Genomic DNA, 26,425 nt, shown 5'->3' with positions numbered 1-26,425 from the left:
TGGCAGAGCTGTGGGGAGCCCAGGGCTGGGATAGCAGGGGGGGCTGCAGGTCGGGATTGAGGGGCACCGACACAGCACATTTGTCTTCACTAAGCAGCTGTTAGCACCCCACCCCCATTTTGGTAACTTCCCTTGGAGGCCCCGGTGGTGCTGTGAGGCCTCCTGGCACCCCGGGCAGGTGTCCTAGTGCTGCCCCATCTCGCCCCTTTCCGCAGGGCGGTGGGGGGACTGGCTCTTCCCCAGGCTGATGGGGCGTGGGCAGGTGGTGTTTGGAAGGGCTGGGCACATTAGCCAGGCCGTGCCCGCGGCCCCACAGCTCGCTAATGGCAGTGCCCGTCCTGGGCTAGTGCACGTTCTGTGTTCGCTCCTTGGAGCCAATGGATTTCACAACCCAGCCCAGACGGGATTAAAGGGAAATATACAAGTAAACAAACAGCGGGCCTCGTAAACGCTGCTGGGCGGTGGAGGGAGCAGAGCCTCTCCCACCGGCCCCAGCTGCGAGGGGTGACGCGGGGAGCTGTCCGGGGCTGGCGAAGGCTCGGTGCCCCCGAGGAGCCATGCCCAGCTGGCGGAGCACGCACCTAGCAGAGCCGGGTCCGGCAGGCGGACTGTTCTGACGGGCGTCCCACGGGGAGGTCTGGTTTAAGGCAGCACTGAGTAATCTCATTTTTCACACGTCTCCTGTAGTCACTACCAGCCCTGTCAGAGGAAAGGAGTTGCTTCCTGTTATTTCCGTTGAAATAGCTGTCCTGGCCATTAGCAGGCAGGCTTTGCAGGATGGCACTTTGCAGACAGACCGGCTCTGGCAGGCTCTGCCTCGGGCTCCTGCTGCTGCTGCTCTGGGGTAAGTGCCGCAGGCAGGCTGGGTTTGCTCCAGCTCCAGGAGTTTGGGGGTGGGGAGGCTGCAGCTTTGGGCCACTTGGCAAAGCAAGACTTGGCTCCAACTTCTGCAAGCCAGACCCCTCTGGAGCCCCAGGGTGCTCTGTGTGCTGTGGGGGGGGGTCCAAAGGGGCCCATAGCTAGCACTAACCCAGCCCCCAAGGTCTAGCTCCCTAATGCACACGAGGTCCCGGGGCAGGAAGTGGCTATTGGGCTCAGAGTGACCCCTCCGCCCTGGACTGTGTGAAAGGGGGGGCTCTGCAGCCTGTGCGGAGGATGAGGCCTTAGGGACCCCTCCCTGCCGTGCTGGGCGCCCAGGCTGCCTCTGCATCCTCGGGCAGGTCCCTGCCCTTTCTGTGCCTCAGTGTCCCTGGGGGTGTGATGGAGGTTGGGGTCCAGGAGGAGCTGGGGGATTGGTAGCTGGGTTTTGTGCAGCGCTGTTATAATGCACGTGACTGTGCCCGGGACCCTGCTCTTGGAGGGGCAGGCGCGTGTCTGCGAGGAGATGCAGCTCCCTGGGAACGGCTGGGATGCCCCTCGCTATTCCGCGCCCCTGGGTCTGGTCAGTGCTGCACTGGCACATGGCGGCGGCGCGTCACCACCGGACGGTTCTCTTGGCTCAAGGCCTTTGGTTCTTCCCTGCTAATTAGTGGCACAAACACACACGGACCTTAACGAAGCTCAGACTGGCAGAGATTCCCAGTCAAAGCGGGAAAGGCCCCATGACGGACGAGCCAAAGGGGCTGCATGAAACGGCTGCCCGTGGCCTGGCCCGAGAGGTGATGGAGACAAGTGCGACAGGGCCCCTCGCCAGCCGGCTGCCCAGCGCTGTCGCTGGGCTGGATTTGCTCCTACACCAACATGCTGACGGGAGCAAGAGCCGCTTGCTGTGAGATCCTGCAACTGCAGGAACAGATGGAGAGACAGCAAGGGGCCAGTCCCAGCCCCACAGACCAGTCCCCAGCCCTGCTGAGCCCTGGACCAGCCCCCCAGCCCCATTGTCCCATGGACCAGCCCCACTGAGCCCCGGACCAGCCCCATGGACCAGCCCCCAAGCCCCATTGTCCCACGGACCAGCCCCCAGTCCCACTGTCCCATGGACCAGCCCCACTGAGCCCCAGACTAGCCCCCAGCCCCACTGCGCCCCGGACCAGCCCCTCAGCCCCATGGACCAGCCCCCCAGCCCCATTGTCCCACGGACCATGCCCCAGTCCCATTGTCCCATGGACCAGCCCCACTGAGCCTCAGACTAGCCCCCAGCCCCACTGAGCCCCGGACCAGCCCCTCAGCCCCATGGACCAGCCCCACTGAACCCCAGGCCAGCCCCATTGTCCCATGGACCAGCCCCCCAGCCCCACTGAGCCCCAGACCAGCCCCCAGTCCCACAGACCAGCCCCCAGACACACTGAGCCCCAGCTCAGACCCTTAGCTCTGCTGAGCCCCAGTCCAGCCCCATGGACCAGCCCCACTGAGCCATGGACCAGCTCCAGCAAATCCCAGACCAACCTCCAGCCCCACTGAGCCCTCGACCAGTCCCCAGCCCTGCCATGCCACAGCCCAGAGCCCCTCCTCTTGCAGTCTGTGAACCCCTGGCCAGACTCTCGTCTTGCCCTGGGGACGAGCTGGGGTGACTCCAGGTTCTCCCCGGGGGTCACCACACTCCCAGCCTGGCCCCAGACGGTCCGGGAGTCATCAGCACTGGGTGCCACAGGCTCACAGAGCCCCTCTGAGTCGAGGTATTTACTGCCCTGCCCAAGGACACGGACTCAGCCCCATAGTCCCTGTCCCAGTCAGGAAGGGTTGGGGGGAGGGGGAGCAGCTGGGAAATTGAGGGGGGCCAAAGGGGAAGCCGAGCAGGTCGGCCTATGGAGTGAAGTCTCTTGTTCGGGGCCCCAGGCCCTTAGCACCCTCAGTGGAGCCCCCCAACGCCGCAGGGACTCGGAGACCCCCAGCCACAGCCAGCCCTATGGAAGCCGCTACCAAACTGGTCACTGGGGGCATCTATACATCACCCAAGCTGGAACTGCAGGGCCACCAGCCCCCGCCCCACTGCCCACACCCCACCCCACGCCATGGCAGCTGGCACCATGGGCAACCTCCACGGAGAAGCCACGGACTGCACAGGCCACTGAGACCAGCTCCCCGCTGGCCCCAGGGGTCCCAGGGGAGGCACTGATGGGGCAGTGCGTGGGGAGCTGGCAGCCAGGGCAGAGAGCAGGGCAGGGCCCCTGAGCCCTCTGCAGTGGGGTGGGGTGATCCCCGCCTGGGGAGCTGGGCTAACCCATGTGCAAAGAGGAGAGGCGCTGGTGGGAGGCGCCGTATGGGGCTGGAGCTTCTCCGCCCTGCCGGTGGCTCCAGCCCGCACCCCCTTCGCTTCCCCTTTCTGCTCCCACGCCCACCCCTGCTGCAGCTGCCTGGCTGGGCTGTGGGCGTGTGGCGGGTGCTCAGGCCAGCGCACTGACAGGGCTGTTCCTCCTAGCCCTGTGGCCTTGCCACCCTGGCTGGCTCCTAGTGAGATGCACCGAGCCAGGAAGCCCTGGGGGGTCCCGGGGGGCGTTGGGCTGAGCGATGGAGCCGCCAGAGGTGGGAGGGGTGGGAGCCGGGGTGTGTCGGGCTCAGACCTGCTTCTAGCCCACACGGATCACCCCAGCGCTGCCCCTTCTCTGGTGTCTCCTCTAGAATCGAAAACCCCTCGCGCCCCGTCCTGATTCCTGGTTAAAGGGACCCAGGGACCAGCCCAGGGATGTCACTGCCCCCCACGAGCAGCCAGTTCGGGGCAGGGCACCTGGCCGGGCAGCAGCAAACCCATGGGCTGTGTCTCACTGAGGTTCCCCCCTCCTGCAGCGGCTCTCGGGAGCGGGCTCCATCCCACAGGCACTGCCACGCCGGGAGCCAACGAGTCTCTGGCTGAGCGCCAGAACTGGACAGTGATTGAGCCTGAGAACCTGCTCCTCAACCTGACTGCAGGTAAGTGTCAGGAGCGCCCGGCCACGGGCGGGGCAGTGAGACGGAGCTCGCCATGCTGGGACCAAGCCGGGACCCCAGGGATTCCTCCCCTGGCGCTGGCTAGCAAGTCTCCGCCCGGCACCCGTCTCCCTTTGTCAACAAACGGGCGGCGCAGCTGGGCCATCGCCCCGGGCGTCTCCTGGCTCCGTCAGCGCTGGTGAGGGGCTGGGAACCACTGACCCGTGTCGATTCAATGGCTTATGTGTCCTGCCCCACCCCGTGCCCTGCAGGCCTGAGAGCTCTCAAGGAGGAGACACTACAAGGGCGGGACCAGGGACTTGCACGTGACACCTGGAGACAGCGGGGATGGGCACAGTAACATGCCCTGAGAATGCCAGGGTCCCTGGGCACATAAGTGCTGCTGAATCCCTCCAGCCCTCGCAGGCCCCCTCCCCAGCCCACCGCCTGGTGCCATCCAGCCAGTCCCTCAGGCTGGGGCTTTGCCACTGGGCAAGGTCCATACTGCACCGCCCTGCGCCAGGGCCCACTCTCAGCCCTGTCTGATGGAGAGCCTCAAGCTGCCTGCAGCGACTCCGGAGCATGAGCACCAGCCTCAGGGCCCCGCGCCGGATTGGCTGAGCTCCATGCTTAGATCTCACCAGCCTATTATCCAGTGTGAGCTCCTCCGGCACCATAACAACCTTAACGGGGAGTCACAGACAGTCCCCTGGGGTACCCCTTGTCTGGCCACCCAGGGGCACCTGCCTGTGGGAGAGATGGTCCCTTGCACCAAAAATCACAGCAATATTCAGTTCACTTACCACCTCAGATCTCACACCAAAGACAACGCTTGTAGCCAATCCGATAAGAAACTACATGAAGTAGTTCTTATAACTAGGAAAAAGGAAACACGAGAGTTATTCACAAGGTTAAAGCAGGTAAACACACATGCACAAGCTTATGTTTCAAAGGGTACTAGACGCTTCTATAATAAGCAAGCTCTGTATGTTCTTTAGGACTAATCCAGGCTAAGCAGCTGGGGAAGCCCGTGCTTCTGCCTAGAAAATTTGCCCCCAGAGTCCAAGCAGCATGGAGACCCAGTTCCTTCTTGTCAGGGGTTTTTATTCCCCTCTTCCCCTGTGCTCTGAGCTGCAAACTCAGCTGATGGGAGGAATCCACTTGCACGACTCATCTCCATGGGGGTCAAGAGCAGAGCCACAAAGTCTTCTGTCCTCTTTAACATCCCACAATAGTGCGTCTCGTGTCGCTGGACCTGCCCTGCCGAGCAGAATGTAACCCCCGTGCTACAGATCAGCACGTGGCACTAGTGAAAGTCTCTCTCCTGGCTGGGGATTTACACGGTCAGAGAGGCTCTCCACATGGCGGCTCAGCTATTCCCTTACAGACGTACGTGAGATCGGTGCCGAGAGCCGCTCACGAGCATCCAATAAACGCAAACCCCCATTCTTATAGCTCTACTGCCTGATCGAACCCCACGAACCCCCAGGGGAGCCCCGCTGTGTATTTGTCAGTGGTCAGTTGAGACATGGGGACCTTGGCATGAGCTGGCACCTGGCCTGCCAGCATCACAGAGGGGGTCCCTAGAGCCACCCCTGCTGGGAGTTGGTGTGCGAGCAATGGGGAGGGGTAGCTGGGAAGGGGGGAGCTGCTTGAATCAGTCAGAGACCAGCCTTGCCAGATTTGTCCCGGTCGCTGCCTGTCCCAAGAGGTGGGCGCTCTGCCCAGCGGGTAGCACTGGGCTCCCAGGCCCAAGCCAGCTGCCAAGAGCTCTGGTTTTCTTCTTTCCAGATGAGCTGTACAGTCTGAAAGCCTTCATGTGCTGGGCCAATTTCAGTCACTGGATGATGAACGTGACCAGGGTGCAGCTGTGTGAATGGAGAGTCATCAGCAGGTACCGCCGGGGCCGGGGCATTGGCCAGCCCCGGGCATGAAGCCGCAGGGTGGCGTTTGCTTGTTGGTTCCCAGCAAAGCCCTTTCCACCATGCACCAGCCTGTGAGCTGCAGAGAGCCCCGAGCAGCCCAGCAGAGGCGCGGGGGGCAAAGCACACAGGGCTCTCAGACCCGGGAGGCTGGGAACCCAGCAGAGGGCAGCTGCCTCTGGGTGATGCCATGTGGGGTGGCAGGGGTGTGCGTCCCACTGGCTGTACCGGGCCCCACTGTGCCCGACACCCGGCAGGGGCTGGGGATTGTTTTCTGCAGGGAACATTGAATGAAAGGAAAAGGCTGGTTTTGTTCCCAATTTCCGATGCGCCGGCGCTAACCGAGCGGAACTGTTAGTCTCCAGCCGTGTGGCCACCGGGACGTGCCAAAGGGGCATGAGGTGTTTGGGGAATAGGCCCATCTGGTTTGAAAAGCCTGAAATCCCCAGCAGCCCCACCCGAGCAGCCCGAGGGTCCAAGGTGCTGGAGCCTCTTTCCCCAGGCTGGGGCCAGGTGCCCTGCCTCCTGCCTGGCACCTGTGACCCGCTGGCCGCTTGGACCTGTGAGTTTGCCGAGCACTCGGGTGTGTTAATGGACACTGATTTCCAGAGCCGTGTGGAGCACCGAGCACCACGGGGAGGGGGCGAGGAAGGGGGGGTCGGGATGGCAGGGGACGGGGAGGGGAAGTTGGGATGGGGACGAGGAAGAGGAGAGGGAGGGGGCGAGGAAAGGGGGGTCGGGATGGGGATGGAGAGGGTCAGGATGGGAGGGAGACGGGGAGGGGACATTGGGATGGGGACAAGGAAGAGGAGAGGGAGGGGGACTCCACCTGGCAGGCAAAGCTGAAACACAGGGTGGGTGTCCTTGTAGCTAGTTCCCAAGGCGGGCAGCACTTCGGCTGTGTCTGCCTCCCAACAAGCCCAGCCCCGGCGGAGCCCAGAGCTGTCAACTGTAACCTGCTGGCCCTCGGCCCGGCCCGCTGAGGAACCCAACCCACCTGCTGCTTTGCTCGGCGCAGGTCTGGCGTCAGCATGGCCTGTGGAGAGCCGGGCGTGGCTGAAACATGCGGCACTTGCGTGTTCCCTGCCCCCTGCTGCCCCCCAGCTCCTCTCCAGCCCCCCACGCGCTCCCACGGCACAGATTGAAGGCGTGTGCCTGGCTTTGTGCGTGCCCTGTGGGCAGGGCTGGGGTGGGGTGTGGTTCTAGTGGGCAAGGAACCACACCGGGACTCGGGTCCTGGGTTAATTCCCAGCTCTGCTGCATGATCTTGGGCAAGCCATGGCCCTTCCCGTGCCTCGGTTTCCCCATCTGTACAAGGGGGCTAATGAGGCTGCCTCCTTTATGCAGCTCAGTGGGTGAGAGGAGCCAGGCTCTAGTATTATTATCCACCCACCCTGCCCAGCCAGCCCCTGGCAGTACGACCCAACAGGCCAGTCAGGGAGTCTCACACATGACAACTGATGGGCTCAGTTCCCTGCGTTCCCCATTTCCACCCGTGCAAAGCGGCTTCAAAGAGCTGCCGGAGCACGCAGCAGCGTCGTGCCCACGTTGCCTGGTGCCCGTGGCTGTGTGAGGTGCAGGGTAGCGGGGAGTTGGGAACGAGGCGATTGTATGCTGGGGGGCAGGGCAAAGCAGCCAGCCCTGCGGAAAGGGACCGTCCTGGCACAGTGAGCCAACCCGGATCCTCAGCTGCGGTTCTTGCTGGTCCACAGCCAGTTTGCAGCATCGGATAACGCCTCAGTCCTGTAGGAAACTCCCCAGCTTGTCCCCTCTCCCCCCCAGGCCATACAGCGACCTCCGCCACTGCCTGGAGACCTTCGCAGAAAAACAGAATTACGGTTACCCCAACAGCATTGCCGAGGAGTGCATCGTCCAGAGCCACCACATTTACTTCCTGAACTGCACCCAGGAGCACCCTGTCTTCCTCGACCCACCCGAGGACGTGCTGCTGGTCCTCATTGTCACCCCCATCTGCCTCATCCCTTTCCTCGTCACCCTGGTGGTGTGGAGGAGCAAGGATGGCAAGATGCAGTCCTGAGCGCAGCAGAGCTCCGGGGGTGCCAGAGGCATCGCCAATGTGTTAGAGAACCAGACCTGGCTCGAACCTCTGACCTGACCTGACCTTGCCCCACGGGAGCCAGCCCCGGGCCTTCGCCTGCTGGCTGAGCCCCAGCGCTGGAGAGGCTGGGAGGCCCGAGTGCTCCACCCCTACCTCTGCAGCACTCGCTTCCGGCTGGGACTGGAACCACTGCTCCGCTCCCGCCGCTTCCAACCTGGCCACAAGCAGGAGCCGGCAGAGGCCCCATCGCGCAGGCCCTACTGCCAGGCCCAACAGTTCGGAGACGCTTGGAGAACCAGCCCGGAGCGGCCCCCTCCGAGCCCCTGGAGCATCCTCCATCTCTGGCTGAACGCCCAGGGTTTGTACCACGCTGTGCCCGCTCAAATGAGGTTACAGCGCTGGGCTTCCAATCCCAGGCCTCTAGACCACGCCGGCAGGAGGAGAGAGCCCCGTGGGCAATTCTGCTCTGGATCTCACCCCTACGTAACCCCCTGCCAGGGTCCCACTCGCAGCTCACCGCAGCTTAACAAGTGCAAACCCCCTCCAGGAAACGGGCTCTGCTGAGTCCCGGCAGTCCCAGCGCCATGGAGAGTTCGCCCTCCTGTGTCGGTCCCTGATCTGCACTGAGCAGCGGGCGGGGGAAGCCCAGGGGGACTGACTTACAGAGCAGCTCCAGTTCCATGCGGAGAGGGGTCACGTCCTCCAGAGAAACCCCCTCCCCTCACATGGTTGCTTTGCCTTCTAGGCCCCACCAGCAAGCAGAGGTTGCTGTGCCAGGGCTGGCGTCATGGGTGCATGAAGGAGGCCCCTCGCCTTGCATTGCTGAGAAAGCCTTGTGTTTCGGGACAGGACGTCGTGCCAGGGCAGCGGGTTTCCCCTGCCCTGTTTATGGGGCTCTGAGGCCTGGGGCAGGCTCCCTCGCCATGTGACACCAGAGGCTGCGTGCCTCTTTTACTGTCTTTTTCTGATCCCCTTTGCAAACAGGCTCCCTGGTTAACCAGCTGGAGATTAAAGACCTTCCCTTCCCGAGCCCCGGTGCTTCCTTTCGCCGTTCGGTTTCTTGCCTTGGCTGCTGCAGACACGTGGGAGTTAGAGACAAACCCCAGTCCTTCCCCCCCTGCCAGCTGGGCAGTGCCCCCCTTGGTGCCCGGGGCTACAGTCCCACCAGGAGTTGGCTGGAACTGGATTCTGTCTCCCCTTCAATTTGTGGCACTGAGCAGGGACTCGGGGCCGGTCATAGGCTCCTCCGGGGCCAGCTGGTGGCTTACAGGCCTCTTGGCCCATGGCACGTTGCTGGGTGACATGTGGGCCCCGCGATTCCCTCTCTTGGATAATGACACTGAGTCCAGCGACCTGCCCCGCGAGCTGCCAATGACCTCGTCGTGCAGGGGCTCCCTGATTGCCTTGGCCTGGGTCCCTCAAACAAAGCAGCACCGGGGAAATGCTAGGGGAGCTGGCTCCCCTCCCATCAGGGCTGGAGCCAGGCAGACTCCGGGGTCAGGGTGGGGCCAGGTTCCCTTGGAGCAGTGCAGAAAGCAGGGCTGGGAGAGAATTGGTGCCGGCTGCGGCCTGCGCAGGTTACTTGTGGGCAGGTCTGTGTTTGTGCAGGACTTGGTCACGCCTGCGTCTGGGCACATCTCGTTTGCTAAGACAGGAGAGAGAGAGAGAGAGAGTGTGTGTGTGTATGTGTGTGTGTGCGCGCGCGTGCACCCAGCCTGTCGGGTAGCTGCACTGTACCTGGCTCTCCAGTCTGGGGAGCCGTGGCCGGTAGCCCAGACCGGACCTCTTCTCTCTTGCCAGCCCTGCTGCTCTCCCTGGCCGGCCTATGCCCTGAAAATGCTGCTGGTTTAAATGTCAATGCCTCCTCCATGCTGAGCATGGGACGTGTGGCTTAGCGGGCCCCTCCTGTCCGCCTGGGCTGCTGCCAGTCTGGGTGGCACCCGGAGCCAAGGGGGAGGGGAGCCCCTCCGCAGCAGCATTGCTCTCAGATCCAGACCGAGAGTCAGTCCCATTCCGGCGCGCAGCCTGGCCCCAGTTTGCCACAGGCCCTCAAACGTGTGGGTGGTGGCTCCAGGCAGGAGCGTCACAGAGCCTGGGAAGCACCCACGGGGGTCCTGCCCCAGCTGGGCCGCTTATCTGCCTGCATCCACCCGGTGAGGTGGGGTGCACCCACAGTCAGCTCCCCCCGGGTTGGACCCCACGTCGCTCCCTTTGTGGGGCCAGGCGGTAGCTCGTTCTTGCTGGGGTTGGTGTGTAGGATGGGCTGTGACTCCCTGACTTTGTTCCCTAATGCTCCCAGCCTCACCAGGCTCCCAGTACTCTCCCCTAGTGTCTGGGCTTGGGCAACCCTTGACCAGGAGTCGCTCCCGAGGGCTCTGGGTGGGCACCAGGCCTCCCTCCTGCCCAGCAAGGCAGCAGCACGTGTGCAGGAGGGAGATGAGCCTGCCTCTGCAGTTCCCTTTCCTGCCCAGACAGTCAGCGAACAAAGCCCCCAGGCCCTCTCCGCTGGCTCCTTCCTTCCTCCTCTCGCCCACCGGCCGCTCCTCGCAGTGAACAGAAGTGCTCTGGGATGCGACACTGGGGTCTGGCCAGGTCTCTGCAGCTCCCAGGAACACCCTGCGCTGTGTCCCTCTGGGAGAGCCTCTGCTTAGCGGACAGCAGGGGCCCAACATGGCCTCAGAATGAGCCCTCGGGCAGACGAGGGGGGAAGGACCCAGTGAGCATTTCCAGAGGGCCCTCAACAGCTCTGCCGCCCAGCAGTCAGGGCACAGTCTGCCACAGGGGATGGAGGCTCTCCAGGCTGGGCCCAGCCTGTGTCACCCATGTCCCACTCTGTTCTGATCTGAGAGCAGGGCTCCCTGCTGGCACCTGGCTCCTCCCAGAGCCCCGGGCCAAGGTGATGAGGGGAGTAAATGCTGCTGCTGTCAACCCTTGTGCATGAAGCTCGCTCTGGGATGTGCAGGCCTGCAGTGACGGCAGCGTGCAGGGGCCCAGACAGGGCAGAACGGGCCAGGTATTGGCTGCTCTGCCCTCCTCATCGGGCACATGGACTGCCCCACCCAGAAGGAGCCCGGGCTCCGAGCACTGCCCGCATGGCCACTGCACTGAGGACGGGGACAGGCTCCAGCTCCCAGACAGCTGCAGCCTGGATGGAACATTTGGAGAGTCACCGTTCGCCTCGCTGCAGTGCCCCAGCCCAGCCGCGGCCCTCAGACAGTGCCATGCAGGGTCAGTCACCTCATCCCCCACCCCGTCTGCCAATGCGCCATGCTCCGGCTGGGAAGGCAAGGCTGCCCCTAGTGACCAGTACACCCCAGTGCTACGGGGGAGAGCAGCTCCCTGGATTCCTGCCCCTGCTATACTCCCCACCCCAGGGGTGATCTGGAGGCCTGGTGGGGGCAGGAAGAGAGCCAGGGACAGCGAGGCACAGGAGGCTGTGGGGAAGAAGCAGGGTGACTCTGCAGCCACCCAGGGGAATCCTAGGTCTGCGCAGCAGCCTTTGGGGCACTCGGTCAGGGATGAGGCCACGCTGGGATGGTGCAGAGAGCGTGGGGACTTGCCCCATTCCAAGCACCTGGAGGGGCCATCCCTCCCAATGCCAGTCGCTGAGAGCAGCGGGTGCCCCTCCCGCAGAGCACCAGGGGACTCTGTGAGAGGGAATGAAGCAGCCGTGGCTTCACGAGAAGAAGGCTGGGAAGGAACAGCGAACAGGCAAGGGGCTCAAGGGCACCTGGATGGGTGTGGGCAGAACTGGCGGGATCAGTTTGAAAAGTGCCCACCCGTGACCCTGCCATTCCTCCTCCCCACGATGGCAGCAGTCCCGTCACATGGGATAGGGCAGTTCAGAGAGACAGTAAACACCCAATAGAGACCGGTCTGCCAGGAATGGGATTGCTGTGCAGCTGGGCACATAGGCCCCAGCCCTGCCCCTGCAGACAGGCCTCTGGGATGGGGCTGGGAGCTGCTGCAGCTGCATTTCCAACCTGGCCAGGACGAGAGAAAAAACTGATGAGAAACCCTCTTCCCAGGATATTCACACGCTGGTTTCTAACCCCAAGATACTCGTCGGTTCATTGATCTGCCAGGCCAAGGCCCACGTGCCGGGATCCAGCTGCCTCTCCCAAGCTATGAGACTGATGCTTGGCACAGTCACCCCACATGCACACAGCTAGGGCCCCTCTCCTTGCCTGCAGCTCTGGAGTCCCCTGGCTGCTCTGAAGCCAGAGGCACATGTCCAAGTGCCTCCCAAGGCCGAGCCGCTTTATGGCCTTTCCAGGGCAGCTTTAGGAGCGGATCTTAATGCTCTGCACAAACATTCGTGTATCCTCACACTGCCCCCGAGCAGTCAGTCCCGTCCACGCTGTGCCGCCGGGGAAACTGAGGCAGCGAGAGGCACTGGGACGTGCCCAAGATCACAGAGCATGGCAGAGACCCCTGACGTCCTGGCTACCAGGCTGGGGCGTTCACCACAACTCAATATAGCTTTGTACTGACCGTCCCACCCACCTCCTGCCGCCATAGCTCACGCTCCCCGCGGCCTCCCCAGGCGGACGGGGCGGAACAGACCCTGCCCGGAACCTTCCTTCCAGGCTGAGAGCGGGACGGAAACCGATGAAGCGGACCGGAAGTCAGTGCAGAGGACCGGAAGTCGGTGAGGCGGCGGTTCCGGGTTCGCTGGGTGGCGGAGATGAGCTTTGAGTGGCCCTGGCAGTACCGCTTCCCCCCGTTTTTCACGTGAGTCCCCGGACCGGCCGCCGGACCGGGCCCGCCGAGCCCCCTCGGAACCGCCCCCCCCCCCCTCGGAACCGCCCCCGCCCCCACCGCCCCCCCGGAACCGCCCCTGCCCTACAGGAGCCCCCTGCCCCCTCGAAACCGCCCCCGCCCCGACGGGGTCTCCCTGAATCTCCCCTGCCAGCCCCGCTCCGGGCAGCCCCCCCCGCCGCGCCCCCTTCCTCCTGTCACCCCAAGGCCCCCCGTGCCGGGGCCCCGCGCTCTGCCTCCGGCACCGAGGCCCTTCGCGCCCCTCTGGCGTCTACATGGACCCGGGGCCGAACTTACATTTTGGTGCCCAGGGGCTCTCCGGCCTCCCGTCCCCCCAACCCCTTCCCCTCCCTCCTGCACTGTGCCCCTGTCACTCCTACCCCTGCACCCCTCTCCTGAGCCCCTAACCCTGCATTCCCCTCCTGCATCCCCTGGGGAAACTGACCCACCTGGCACTGCTGCTCCTCTGCCCCGGGCACCCCCTGGGCTGCATACGGAGAGGGCAGGAGAGCAGCAGCTGCTGATGTCTCAGCACAGCCCAGGTGGGTAAGTGACCTGAATGCAGGAAGCCCTGGTGTTGTGTGTGTTGTGGGGAGTGTGTGACAGTGTGTATTGTGTTGAGGGGAATGTGTGTGTGCCTGAGTATATGATTGCGCTGAAAGCACTCAGGCTCAGGAGGGAGGGATAGCTCAGTGGTTTGAGCATTGGCCTGCTAAACCCAGGGTTGTGAGTTCAATCCTTGAGGGACTCGATGACCTTTCAGGGTCCCTTCCAGTTCTAGGATATATATCTCTATAAATTATTATAATTATTATTATTATTAAGGCTTGTGTTCAGACACAAGCAGCCTCAGGACCCATATAGGCAGCAGCATACACAGATTCTCCCTGTCCTGTCACTCCAGATCAGTGGCAATCAGGTGCATGGGTGAGGGGAACACCCTGACATCAGCACACCCCCTAGCAGACAGGACACTGCTCCCAGTCTGGAGTGGCCAGGGGTGGCTCTGGGGAGGAAGTGGGGGACAGGAACAGCAGCGGCTGCATACGTGGAGGGGGGGGAACCCCTGCTCCAGAGGAGTCACCTGGCTTGGACGGCTGGTTGTCCGGTTGTCCAACTGCCCCCTGCAGCTCCAGTGTCTCCCCCCTGCCCTGTCCTGCCCCCTCTCCAGCGCAGCTGCCTGCCTGCCTGCCACCTTTGTCAGCCCAGCTGGCCCTCAGCAGGTCAGGTGGAATCCAAACCCTGCGCATGGTGCCCTCTTTGGTGTCCCGTCCTGGTATTCCACCCAGGTGGCATCTGGAGTGGGGGCAGGTGTCAGGAGCACTGCTGGAGGTTTGCCTCGGGATTCATCTGTTGATGTAGCCGCTGTTTGCTGAAGCTTCAGGTTCCACTGACATTATGGTGAGGTTTGCCTGGAGGAGTGGCTTGTCTGACTGCGTTTGTCACCCCCTTAAACCTCTTTAAGCCCAGATCCTGCTGTGCCTGGAACCAGATGTTGATCAAAAGCACCTCTGTGTTTGTTTCTAGATTGCAGCCCAATGTGGACACCCGGCAGAAGCAGATGACAGCCTGGTGCTCCTTGGTGCTGTCGTACTGTCGCCTCAACAAGCAGTACACGATGACGGTCATGGAGGCCCAAGAAAGCCCACTGTTCAACAACAAGAAGCTACAGCGTATCCTTCACTCCCATGCTGTTTCGTTGCCCAGGTTGCTGTGGTGGCTTTAATCCAAACTAGGGCTGTCAATTAATCGCAGTTAACTCACGCGATTCACTCAAAAAAAATTAATTGCGATTAAAAAAATTAATTGGGATTAATCGCATTTTTAATCACACTGTTAAACAATAGAATACCAATTGAAATTTATTAAATATTTTGGATGTTTTTCTACATATTCATATATATTGTATTCTGTGTTGTAATTGAAATCCAAGTGTATATAATTTTTTATTACAAATATGTGCACTGTAAAAATGATAAACAGAAGAAATAGTATTTTTTCAATTCACCTCATACACGTTCTGTAGTGCAATCTCTTTATTGTGAAAGTGAAACTTACAAATGTAGATTTTTTTTTTTTTGGTTACATAACTGCACTCAAAACCAAAGCAATGTAAAACTATAGAGCCTACAAGTCCACTCAGTCCTACTTCTTGTTCAGCCAATCGCTAAGACAAACAAGTCTGTTTACATTTGCAGGAGATAATGCTGCCCTCTTCTTATTTACAATGTCATCTGAAAGTGAGAACAGTCATTTGCATGGCACTTTTGTAGCCGGCATTGCAAGGTATTTACGTGCCAGATATGCTAAACATTCGTATGCCCCTTCATGCGTCAGCCACCATTCCAGAGGACATGCTTCCATGCTAATGATGCTCATTTAAAAAAAATAATGCATTAATTAAATTTGTGATTGAACTACTTTGGGAGAATTATATGTCCCCTGCTCTGTTTTGCACGCATTCTGCATATATTTCATGTTATAGCAGTCTCGGATGATGACCCAGCACATGTTGTTCATTTTAAGAACACTGTCACTGCAGATTTCACAAAACACAAAGAAGGTACCGATGTGAGATTTCTAAAGATAGCTACAGCACTCGACCCGAGGTTTAAGATCTGAAGTGCCATCCAAAATCTGAGAGGGACGAGATGTGGAGAATGCTTTCAGAAGTTTTAAAAGAGCAACACTCTGATGTGGAAACTACAGAACCTGAACCACCAAAAAAGAAAATGAGCCTTCTGCTGGTGGCATCTGACTCAGATAATGAAAATGAACATGCGTCAGTCCACACTGCTTTGGAGTCTTATCGAGCAGAACCTGTCATCAGCATGGATGCATGACCCCTGGAATGGTGGTTGAAGCATGAAGGGACATATGAATCTTTAGTGCGTCTGGCACATAAATATTTTGCAACGCCGGCTACAACAGTGCCACAAGAATGCCTGTTCTCACTTTCAGGTGACATTGTAAACAAGAAATGGGCAGCATTATCTCCTGCAAATGTAAACAAAGTTGTTTAAGCGATTGGCTGAACAAGAAGTAGGACTGAGTGGACTTGCAGGCTCTAAAATTTTACACTGTTTTATTTTTGAATGCAGTTTTTTTGTACATAATTCTACATTTGTAAGTCCAACTTTCATGATAAAGAGATTGCACTACAGTACTTGTATTAGGTGAATTGAAAAATACTATTTCTTTTGGTTTTTTACAGTGCAAATACTTTGTAATCAAAATAAAATAGACTAAAGTGAGCACTGTACACTTTGTATTCTGTTGTAATTGAAATCAATGTATTTGAAAATGTAGAAAACATCCAAAATATTTAAATAAATGGCATTCTATTACTGTTTAACAATGCGATTAATCACAATTTTTTTAATCACGTGATTAATCACAATTAATTTTTTTTAATCACTTGACAGCCCTAATCCAAAGCAATAATTTGAGGTGGATTTTACTGTCTCTGTAAAGCAATCGGTAACCACTGGAGGGAATCCTGGAGAACCGTTTGGGTTGGGACCAGGGTGTGCTGAGTGGCACAGTTCCCTACAGTAGTAGATGGCTGTTGTGTCCAGGACTCCATGAATACAGCGCAGGGACTCTCAGTTACTTCTGGCAGTTACAGAGCAGAACTGTTTGCAAGATACACATTCTTCCAGGTCAACAGCTCTGCTCCTTGGCCCCAGACCAGCAGGCTCATTCCTGCAGTGTTAGGCAGTAAATAACATTGTATCATCAGGGGCAGAGAGTTCTGCGTTGTAATCCTCCTTTGAGGAGTCGTGTCTCTGTGCTGCTGTCTGCATGGACATTAAACTTCATAAGGACTCCATGTAAAAAGAGGGATTTTTCTAAGTGTCATTGGCCAAAATTCCCCCTTCCAGGGCCAGCTTTAGGGAAAATGGCACCCTGGGTGGACTTGAATTTTGGAGTCCCTGGCGCCCATGGGCGCCCCCCCCCCATTGCTCCGGCCCCCATGGGTGCCCCATCACTCCTGGGCTCTCACCTCCGGGCCCCGTAGCCTCTCCCCAGTGCTTAATTTGTTTTGAAAGAGGTAAGCGCTAGCTGAGTGGCCAGAGAGCAGCAGCTGCTGGCTGGGTGCCCAGCTCTGAAGGCAACGCCACTGTCAGCAGTAAGGCAGAAGTAAGGGTGACATGGTGTATGGTGTGTTGCCACCCTTACTTCTGCACTGCTGCTGTGGCCCATGGCGCCTAGCACTCAGCCTGTGGCTCAAGGTGGGCTTTGCGCTATCACATAGGGGCTGCATCTTGCTGGAGCCCACAGCCATCCTGCAGCCTTCTGGCCACTCCTGGCTCACCAACAGATTTTGGTGGGAGGGGCAACTTTAACCGTGATTCCAGGGCCTACTTAGGCACCTTAAAACTCTAGGGTTTTTTCCCCCCAGATAATAACAGTGCTTCTGTCAGCTAATTTCGATCTAATTCCTATATAAAGAAAGAAAAAAAATATACAAACACCAATTAAAGCCATATTTTAAGTTTAGAACAATCAGGAGATAATACAGCAAGATATTCCCAATCCCTAACCTAGAGGTATCAGTTCTGGAGCTTCAGATATCAGAAACACAAGTTTGATACTTTGTACACTATCTTTAGTAGAGAGAAATAAAAAATACATAAAATCTGCCATTAATTTGCTTACTTTCTCTAACAGACAAACTCTGTGTTACTGCCATTATCTACTCTGTTTCAGTCAATTGTTTTTCACTCCACTAAAAACATATTTACTTAATTTTAACAAACGTGATTGCGGATTTTTTTTCTATTTTATTAAGAACGGGAATTTATTTTTCTAATTATTTTGACATTTATATTTACCGATCACAGTCACGTATGTGACTTACTAACATTTGACTCCATCATGACTATTAGTATCAGACTTGGAACCACATTTATTTTCGTACAAATTTTAAGTTATTTTACAGATATAACTAAAAGTACAATTTGAAAATAAGCAACTTTCATCTGCCCAGTGTCTGAAGTTATGTGTTTAGCTAATTGTTTTTAAACTGGCACTGCTACGGTGAGTAAAAGCAAAATTTACATTCTAGAAGGATACTGTTATTTGATTGTAGCACTGTAAATAATGAATGACAAAGCACAATATGCTAATAAAAGAAATAATAATTACTCCAGCCAGGACAGGTTAGGCCTTTTAGAACTCGCTACTCAAAGAATTAAATTTAAGCATAAGAAAAAGAAAATTATGAAATGCACAGACCAGTCAAAAAACTAAAATAACAGCACAGTAATCTTTAACGAACTTTGAAAGAATAAAATGACAGAGAATATATGTGCATTGTGCATTTTGACGGGAAGTACCAAGAAGTAACAACAATAATAATAGAAGTGTGTGTGTGTGTGTGTGTGTCAGTGTGCTGTCTCTTTAAGCAGAGCACTCACCAACCTGAACGCTTGTTCAGACAGCAGCAGCCACTCCTGACCCAGAGGCAGCAGCACAGACAGGGTTCCCTTGTCCCCCCTCCCCAGCTCACTGGAGACCGGGTACATGGGCGGGGAGACACCCCGACATCAGTGCTCTATGCAGCAGACAGGAGGCAGGCTCTTGATTCCGAGCAGCTTGGCCAGAGACGGCTACAAGGGGGGCGGGGGGGCAGGAGCAGCAGAGTCTGCAGATGGCAATGGAGCAGGAAAGGGGAGGAGGGGCTCCCCTGTTCCAGAGCAGTTACTTGGCTGGTCCAGCTGCCCCCCTGCAGCCCGGGTTGTCAGTCCGCCCTCTCTAGATGCTGCCGCTCACCTGCCTGGCTGCCTCCATAAACCCAGCTGGCTCTCAGCAGGTCAGGTGAGAGATACCACGCAATGCACCTCTGTGCTGTGCAGGGTGCCCCGCTGAGCACGGCGCCCTGGGTGATGTCCTCCTTTGCCCACCCCTAAGGCTGGCCCTGCCCCCTTCCCCCACTTTCATCCAGCCTGTTCTGTATTTGTCATGTGCTGCCATCCACCCCAGAGGTGGCTGCATTTTGATGGGAATGTGGTTTTTGGCTTGTATGCGGTTTGTGTGGCGCGATGGAATCCTCAGTGATGAAAGGTGCCTGGAAATGTTACATGGATTTATTATTTTAGAGCTTTGCTTATTTCCGTTATTTAGGACTGTGTCAGGGCATGCCTTGCGTTCGGTTCCTTCCCCCAGCCAGTTTCTGCTGTGAGCAGTGTTAGAGATGGTCACACATCTAACATCATCCTCTGAGCTTTGCCTGTGCTGCTAAATCGCACTGAATGTTTCCTTAACCCAGAACCAGGGAAACTCCCCATGGAATCCATACAAGTTGTGTTAGAAGAACTCAGGAAAAAAGGTGGGTGAAAATCTCTGCCGAATTGTCTGTGACTGTTCATGTTGCCTGTGCTGGGTGTGTCAGCAAGACCTGTGTCTAATTTCCCTCCTAGTGCTGTGAGTCGGCCTGTGCGACTGTCCCAAAACAGTCTGGGCACGGATGTACCACTCCTATTGGACTCTCCCTGAGTTCCGGTTGTTTTTCAGTGTTGTCTCTGTTTTCAGAGTTCCTTGTCCCTTTCCTTATGCAGCATCGCAATCCGCTGCACTGGGAGAGGGAGAGTTGGGCCCAGAGGCAGGAGAGATTTTTGATTTGAATGTGGGGGTGGGTAGGAAGCAGGTGTGAGTGACAGGATGAGGTAGAGATGGAGCTACATACAGACATAGCGTCCACCTGTAATGAGGTGTCATTCTTGATTTGGGGCCCTGTGATAAATACACCCTTTCCATTGCGTTTCAGGGAACCTAGAATGGTTAGACAAGAACAAATCCAGTTTCCTGATCATGTGGCGGAGACCAGAAGAATGGGGAAAGCTCATCTATCAGTGGGTGAGGCCACAGAAGCTTTGATACTGTACAGCCCATGGTCCATTTCTGTGTATTGGGGGGGGCAGCTCTCATTTCAGACTCGCTGCAAAAGGGCCTGAACCAAATTGCTGATTTGACATCTCACCCGCAACCAGCCCTTTCTAACCGCCAGTCCCACAGGCGGATGGACGCTGACAAATGGTCTGGCTTGTGATTTGTGAAAAATGCAACTGCCAAATGTTGGTGCCCTGATTCCCCACTGCCTTTACCTTTTTGGGTCCCATTTCCCTCTGCTGCAGGGAGGTGTAGGGCTCTCGCAGTGGTGCACACCTTACATTGTGTAAAAAGCTGTGATAGGCAAGTGAATACACTGTTCACACCCATCTCCCCATGAGTGTGGTTGAGAGTTCAGTAGTGAGCACAAAGCTGCTGTTGCACTCCCCTCCATGACACGAGTTCTCGTTGTAAAAGTCGTTGTCAGAGTTGGAGAGAAGGAATAAAGGATGGCGGGACAGCGACAGGGGTTGGACTGCTTTCTCCACAGTCAAATCTCCTTGTCTGAGGAGTTAGTTTGTTTGCCAGGAAATACTGACTGGGTTCCACTCCATTGAAATGAAGATCCAGCAGAGATCAGTGCTGGGAATCTTAATTGTTTGTAAGACACAAAAGTGAAATTCTCTACATTGCTCTTGTTTTTCCAGGTGTCTAAGAACGGCCTGACCAACTCTGTATTCACACTCTATGAGCTGTCCAATGGAGATGACACAGAGAATGAAGGTAACATCACTTCTTGTGTGTTCTGGGGCTGCTTTCCAGAGCACAACAGTACTGTAAGAACGAATAATTTGTATGGCCAGGTGACAATTTTAATGGTGAAATTCTTTACAGTTGCTTGTAGTTGCTGTATGCGCTCTCTGTATTTTGGGGCTCACATTGATCACCACTGAGAAGCGGGGCTGTAAGCTTTATTCGCTACCCACCCTGAGATCTCCGTATCATTAGCGTGTTTTCCCTGCCTGTCACCGAGCCTCTCTCCCTTCACCATACCAAAGCTCTGTCCTCTTGTTCCTCTGGCTCCAGGGGGGTTGAGTTTTCTTCCTTGTGAGATCTGCCTGGCTCCCTTGCAGCTTTCAGGTCTGTGCTGAAAGCTGCATTATCTGTTCCTTCTCTGTTTAACAGCACCCAGCTTATCTCTTTCTGACGTGGTGGCAGCGGTGGCTTGGATTAATTGTTACGCTCTTGGGGTCTGTGAAAGGTGCTCTGTAAGGCACCTCCTAGTTTGCCATCATTAGTCGCAGACTGCTGTGCGTTGTGTTGGTTTTGAGGTGTGATTCTTATGGTTTCTCTTGACTGAGGGTGTTTCATCCTTCCCTAGAGTTCCATGGCTTGGAAGAATCCATGTTGCTTCGTGCCCTGCAAGCCTTACAACAAGAGCACAGGGCTGAAATTATCACACTCGACGACGGCCGAGGCGTCAAGTTCTTTCAATAGGCACCCCTCCCTTTCCATCTCCTCTGACTGCTAAAGTATTTCTAGCTTGAAAGGCTCAGTCTTCAGGCCTGGAATCGAGCAGTGACTGGAAGCTGCTGCATATTCTGGCCTTCTTGGGGCAAGGAGAAGGTGTGAAGCCTTCCGAAGACATGACTTTTTCTTAGAAATCTTCAGAGATCTTCTGTCGTTCTCTACTCCCTGTTGATTCTGTTTATCTGAGGGGTTAAAGCTGCTCTAGGTAGATTCAAGAGGAACCGCTCCAGGAATGATGCGGAACCACTCCAGTTATTGACCCTAGTTCCCGTGCAAGCAGCTGAAGAGCAGGCGCTGGCAAGCCAATCACAGGGCTCTTCAGCTGGAGGCTGGTTAGTTGAGTTTGGCTTTCAAAGGGCAGATCTCTCGCCCCGTTCCGGTCACAGAGTGCGACGAGCAGAACCACCGAACCGGTGACAGCTTTTGAGTTATAAAATATGTCAGCAGAAGAACGAGAGGCGTCACTGTGAAGCAGACGGAACCGGGGAGGTGCCTGGGAATTCATTTGGCATAATTAAAAGAAGGTGTATTTATAGAGCAGCACTGGGTGGTTTTTTTGCTTCATTGGTAATGAAACTGAGGGTTGCTTTTCTGTCAGATTAGTGGCCTTACATTGTAATTCTGCGTTGAAAAGGCTGTGAAGATGGCAGACTACTGGGGAGAGGGGAAGGGTTCCCAGCGAGTCTCTCTCGCTGATTCCAAATCCAGTGGTCTGTCTTTGTAAGTGAAAAGATGCCTTTTCTAACTGCCAGCCCCACAGACAGTCTGGGCTCTTTCCAGCCTGTGTCCTAGGGTGTGCAGCGTCACCTGGGCACTCCTGCCTGTGGCTAGAGAGATGGAGCAGGTGTGACAGGGCTGCTCTGTAGCAGTGATGGGTAGTGGAAGGGGACAGTTTGGTATTCAGACCCTCTGCCCTGGTGACGATGGGTGAAACAGCAAGAGCTCAGCTCAATTCTGCTGGACAAGTCTTAGCTGTGTTTTCTGGGGCAGCACAGGACAGTTTGCCCTTCCCTGCCCTTGTCTAAGCAGCATTCGGCACTGGTTCAGCTGCAGCCCTCGCTGACACCCCTTGTCAACAGCAGGTAATTTTCAGTGCTGACAAGGTGCTAGAGCCCGGCCTGAGTTTGTGGGGCTGGTGGAGAGAAAACCCTTCTGGATTGTAATGGGAACTCATGTGACTTGGAGTCAGTGGTACACACGCCCTCGGCTCACATGCTGTCCTTCTCACAGGTGCGTCTGTGTCGACCTGCACTTGGGGGCTTTGGTGTGACACCTCAGTTCTGGGGCCGTCTCTTACTGCTGCCCTGAGTGCTGCTTTGCTGGTAGGAGGTGTAGTAAGATGAGGCCCTAAAACATAAACTCTTGTGTCAGAGGCCCAGTCTGAGGCCTGAAGCCTGAACCAAAGCACTTCCAGGCATTGCTAAGCAAAAGCTGAGCTGTGAGCCAGAGGCAGGCCCCACTCACATAAGTTGGCAAGAAGAGGGCTGCTAGAAGCAGGTGCATCCACACATAAGTGCTAATAAGAGGAACTTGTGCCAAAATGGCATCAGAACACTCCACAGAGATAACAAGGAACAGGCAAGTGCATCTTAAAGACAGGGTCAAAAGGACAGCATGATGGATAGATCTGTTTAAAACAACATGATCAATGGAGGAGCAGCACCCTAATACGTCAGTAGGGATAAGTAATCTGTCCTGTAACTGTATAAAAGTAGGTCCCGGAGTGCGCATCTTTGTCTGGCCTAGGGGGCAGTGAAAAGTCCCGCCACTGACTGAGCCGGTCCATTGCCAGGGGGCACAAATTCGTAGTATGTCTTGTAAAGTCTACGGGAAACTATTACTGTGCTCCATTTAACAATAAACCTGGTGCGGGTTCCTTTGTACCTTACTAAAGTCTGTGGTCTTTGGGGGTTCTCTCGGGGTCTGCTGTGTCAGCGATCCGCACAGAGGGGACACGCACACAGCCGACTGTTGTCATCATCGAACAAGAGCAGAGCACCACACCGGTAGCTACTGACAACAGGAGGCCTGACTCCTGCAACCTAGGCTCAGAGGGAATAGCTCTGGCCTCATTCCTCTGCACCAAGGCGGGCGGTTTACACAGGGCTAATGCGGTCTCCAGTCCTGTCTGGAGCTGATCATCTCTCCGCAAGGACTTTCCTGGGCTGTGAATAAACAGCAGGATAGCACAGTGCCCTTGCATCCCCCTCCCCCAGCAGCCAGGACGGCTTGTTTCTTGGACAATTCAAGCCTTAAACAATTGGTTTTATTAGCTGTAACCTTAACCCTTTGCTTCCCAGTGCTGCCTCGTTGTTCCTCTCTCAGGTGGTGGATTTTGACGGCTGTTTTGACGAAGTGGGTTGTGACTCCTTGTTTAAGGCACTGATGTGTGGGCATGGTGCTCATGTGACTTGCCACCCACCCCATCACATCTCCCCTGAAACTCTCAGAGAGGCAGCTGAGACTAGGAAACTTCTTGGTCTGTTTCCCTAAGTGCTCACAGTTTCCATCTCCCCGCAGCTGACGTAAGCACTGAGCAAAAATAGTCACCCTTCAGCCGGAGCCTGGTAATGAGTGGGTAAGGAAAACAGACCCGAGCCCACCGTCGTCTGTGAGCCGCAGCCGAGAGTCACTGTGCTGGGGGCCGACGGGCGCCCTGGGTTGGCGTCTCTGGCTCCCGTCTGGACAGAGCCGCAGTGGGTGGGTGGTTGTGCTCCCGAGCATCAATTCAACAAGTCTGGTTTGTTTTGCCCAGCAGAGGGAGCCAGTGCACTCCCTGCGGAGCCCGCAGCCAGCACCTCCAGCCCCGCACTGCCCTAGGACAGTGCCCCACTCACTGTTCTTTGGTTAAACGTGTTTTCTCATTGGCTTCCAGCCCTCCCCCAAGCTGACTGCAGACCAGATGGGTGCTAGTGAAGATCTCTACTTCAGGGTTGGCTTTGGTTCCTCCCTGTTCTCCCCTCACATCCAGGCTCCTGCCAGTCTCTGCTGTTTGCCCTCTCTGTCCTCACAGCTAACGCTGTAGCTTCTGTACCCTTCCCCTCTCCAGCCCCTGTGCCCTCCTCTCTCTGCTCCCTTCCACACACTGCAGCAAAGGTTCTCTTCCTTGGTGGCTCTGTGCCCGGACAGCCCCGGCTTCCCCACATGCCTGTAGTGGGGATGGTACCAGCAGGCTTACAAACCTTCTTGTCTGTGACCCTGAGCCGTGAGTCTTTAACAAACAGGCCCAGGGTGTTTGTGTGTCTTTCCTGTTCACGTGGCTCAGAGCTGCTCCGGGCCTTGCATTCCTGCTAGAGCTGCCTTCCCTGTATGTACCCTTGCTCTCCATGACTGAGTCTGTGTTCTTAATTAAACAAGCTGCTGCCTCAGGAAAGAGCTGATGTGGCTTTAGATAACCCTGTAGCCAGCACGCTGTATTCCCTTTTGTCCAGAGTGCTCTGACACCCCTTCCCTGCCCGGTTCCAGTCGTCCCCTCCATCACATCCAGTTAGCTCTAACCTGGATGGCGAGTTCCTTGGGGCAGGGACTGTCTGTATTCTCTGACCAAGAGCCCGACCAACTGCCCGTCCCGTGGAGGAAGGACTGGACTGGACTGTCTGAAGGGGCCGGGTAGAGCAGCACTGTGCACGGTGCAGTCCTGTGACTCAAACTGCTGCGGCCAGCTGGTATCGCCATGTCCCCCGGAGCCCAAAGAGCCTTGCTGGCCACTGCCTGCCCTGGCAGGATCCCAGCGGAGCGACTGCTAGCCGTGGCAATGCAAACAGAGCCGGCGGTGGGAGGGATAATAACCAGGCTTTTATTGTCATCTGACATTGATTGTTTGGCATCCTTATCTGTGTAGCGTGCTTGACTTGGCAGTGACATTAGAAGCAGCCTGGCTTGCGTGGGTTGGAGTTGCTTTGGGAGCCCCCAGGTGTGGCGTGGAGCTGGAGGAGATCTCGTTCAAGTGCCAGGAGGGAAATAGCTGCGATTGCTGTGCCGTTAGCTAGGTCAGAACCATGTCTCCGCAAACAGCAAATGAGCTACTCAGCCAAGCCAGGGGTGAGACCAGGCGTTTGGCTTCCCCAGCTGCCTGTTTTCTCCCCCTGCTGTGCTGTGTCTGACACCTAGACTGCAAGCTGTACCACACCCGCCAGCTGGATTGCCGTGGGTTGTTCTCTGGCCTGGGTTACACAGGAGGTGAGACTAGATGGTCCCCTCTAGCCTTAACATCTATGGAAACCATCATTAGCGTCATTTCCAGATAAGGCCTGGAGAGCAGAGACTAGCCCATGGTCATGCGGGAGGGAACAGAACCCAGGCGTCCTGACGCGCCGGGCCGGCTCTAACCACAAGACTCCACTCCCTTCCCTTTATATTTCTTCACAGCCGAGGAAGAACTCCAATGATCTTCTGTATGTAAAGCAAACGAATTGGTGCACAGGGCGAGTACAACCTCCGCCCCTGAGCTCGGAGGAGAACTGCAGTGTGTGCGCTGCAGGCCAGGGCTGGGACTAAAGCCCAAGTGGGGGGAGTGCTGTCAAACGGCGGGGGAAGAGGGAAAGAGCAAAGCTTGAAGAATCACAGCGCCTTCACGTTGGGCTTTGCCACAGAAGTGTCAGAAAGTTGCCCAAAGGGGCTTCTGCTTCCTTGGGCTAGAAGAGCGAACCAGGAGCGGGCAGATAACAGGCAGCCAGTTCCGACAGCTCTGCTGTGGAAACCTACACTCAGTAGTAGTTGAAATGATGGCGAGGATACCTCTCCGTGGTCCATGGCAGGAGGGTACTCTGCCTGTACAGGGGTTCAGCTGCTGGCACCCAGGCAGGGAGCCGGCAAAGCCCAGCTGTGCAGAGCCTGCTGGGTGGCTGTGGGGGATGGCTGCCGGGGAGAAGCAGCAGTAGGATCAGGTTTCACCCATTCCCACTGTAATGACACAAGAGTCTGGGCTCCCGTTGGGGGATGGGGGCACCACACTCAGACTCAGCAGTGTGGAGCCTGTTTGGAGCCTCCCTGTTCACATTGTGGGGCAGTGAGCCCTGGCTGGCCCTTTGGACACTCCCAGGGCAGTGGCTTGTCAGCTTCCAGTGGAGGCTCTGCTGCACCAGGGGCTGGGGTTAGGCAGGTCTCTCTGGGGCTGATCAGGTGCCCTGCAGCTCTGAGATCACGGCTGCAGCTGGTCACACTGATTACAGGCTATCTGGCCAGGGGAAGGTGGAGCGTAAGGGGCCCTGGGCTGAGATAAGGGCACTATCAGGCCATGCGCACCCAGCTCAGACCTGCTCACGGGATTGGGGCTTTTTTTTAAATGCCATCGGTTATGATCAAGTGTCGTTTCAGTCTGATCAATTCTGACCCCTTGTCTCTGGGGAGCCCTGAGTCTGCACTGGCCCCAGAGCTGTGTTCAGGGCTGGAATGATGCGTCTGTCTCTAACTCCAGGCTAAGGAAGAGTCAGGAGAGGAGTTACCTGGCTGGAGTTGAGGGACCTCCCTGGGTAGG

The 26,425-nt window shown here is 56.6% G+C and overlaps 2 protein-coding genes across 2 annotated transcripts; both read left to right on the top strand.

Annotated features, from left to right (window-relative positions):
• Positions 1 to 738: 738 nt before the first annotated feature.
• RAMP2 (receptor activity modifying protein 2) lies at positions 739 to 8,947 on the top strand. Its single transcript, XM_024193477.3, has 4 exons — positions 739 to 844; positions 3,724 to 3,846; positions 5,635 to 5,737; positions 7,548 to 8,947. Exons 1-4 carry the CDS (start codon positions 778 to 780, stop codon positions 7,801 to 7,803), a joined length of 549 nt encoding a protein of 182 aa, XP_024049245.1. The 5' UTR covers positions 739 to 777; the 3' UTR covers positions 7,804 to 8,947.
• A 3,525-nt stretch (positions 8,948 to 12,472) lies between these two features.
• VPS25 (vacuolar protein sorting 25 homolog) lies at positions 12,473 to 22,348 on the top strand. Its single transcript, XM_024193402.1, has 6 exons — positions 12,473 to 12,558; positions 14,113 to 14,258; positions 18,866 to 18,919; positions 19,358 to 19,446; positions 20,127 to 20,202; positions 20,801 to 22,348. The coding sequence occupies exons 1-6, from the start codon at positions 12,512 to 12,514 to the stop codon at positions 20,914 to 20,916; spliced, it is 528 nt and encodes a 175-aa protein (XP_024049170.1). The 5' UTR covers positions 12,473 to 12,511; the 3' UTR covers positions 20,917 to 22,348.
• The last annotated feature ends 4,077 nt before the right edge of the window (positions 22,349 to 26,425 follow it).

The sequence above is a fragment of the Terrapene carolina genome, unplaced genomic scaffold, assembly GCF_002925995.2.
Source record: "Terrapene carolina triunguis isolate 2854851 unplaced genomic scaffold, T_m_triunguis-2.0 Scaffold193, whole genome shotgun sequence".
NCBI classification, from domain to species: Eukaryota; Metazoa; Chordata; order Testudines; family Emydidae; genus Terrapene; species Terrapene triunguis.
Note: the sequence above shows the minus strand (reverse complement) of the source record. Positions and strands in the feature narration are given on the sequence as shown.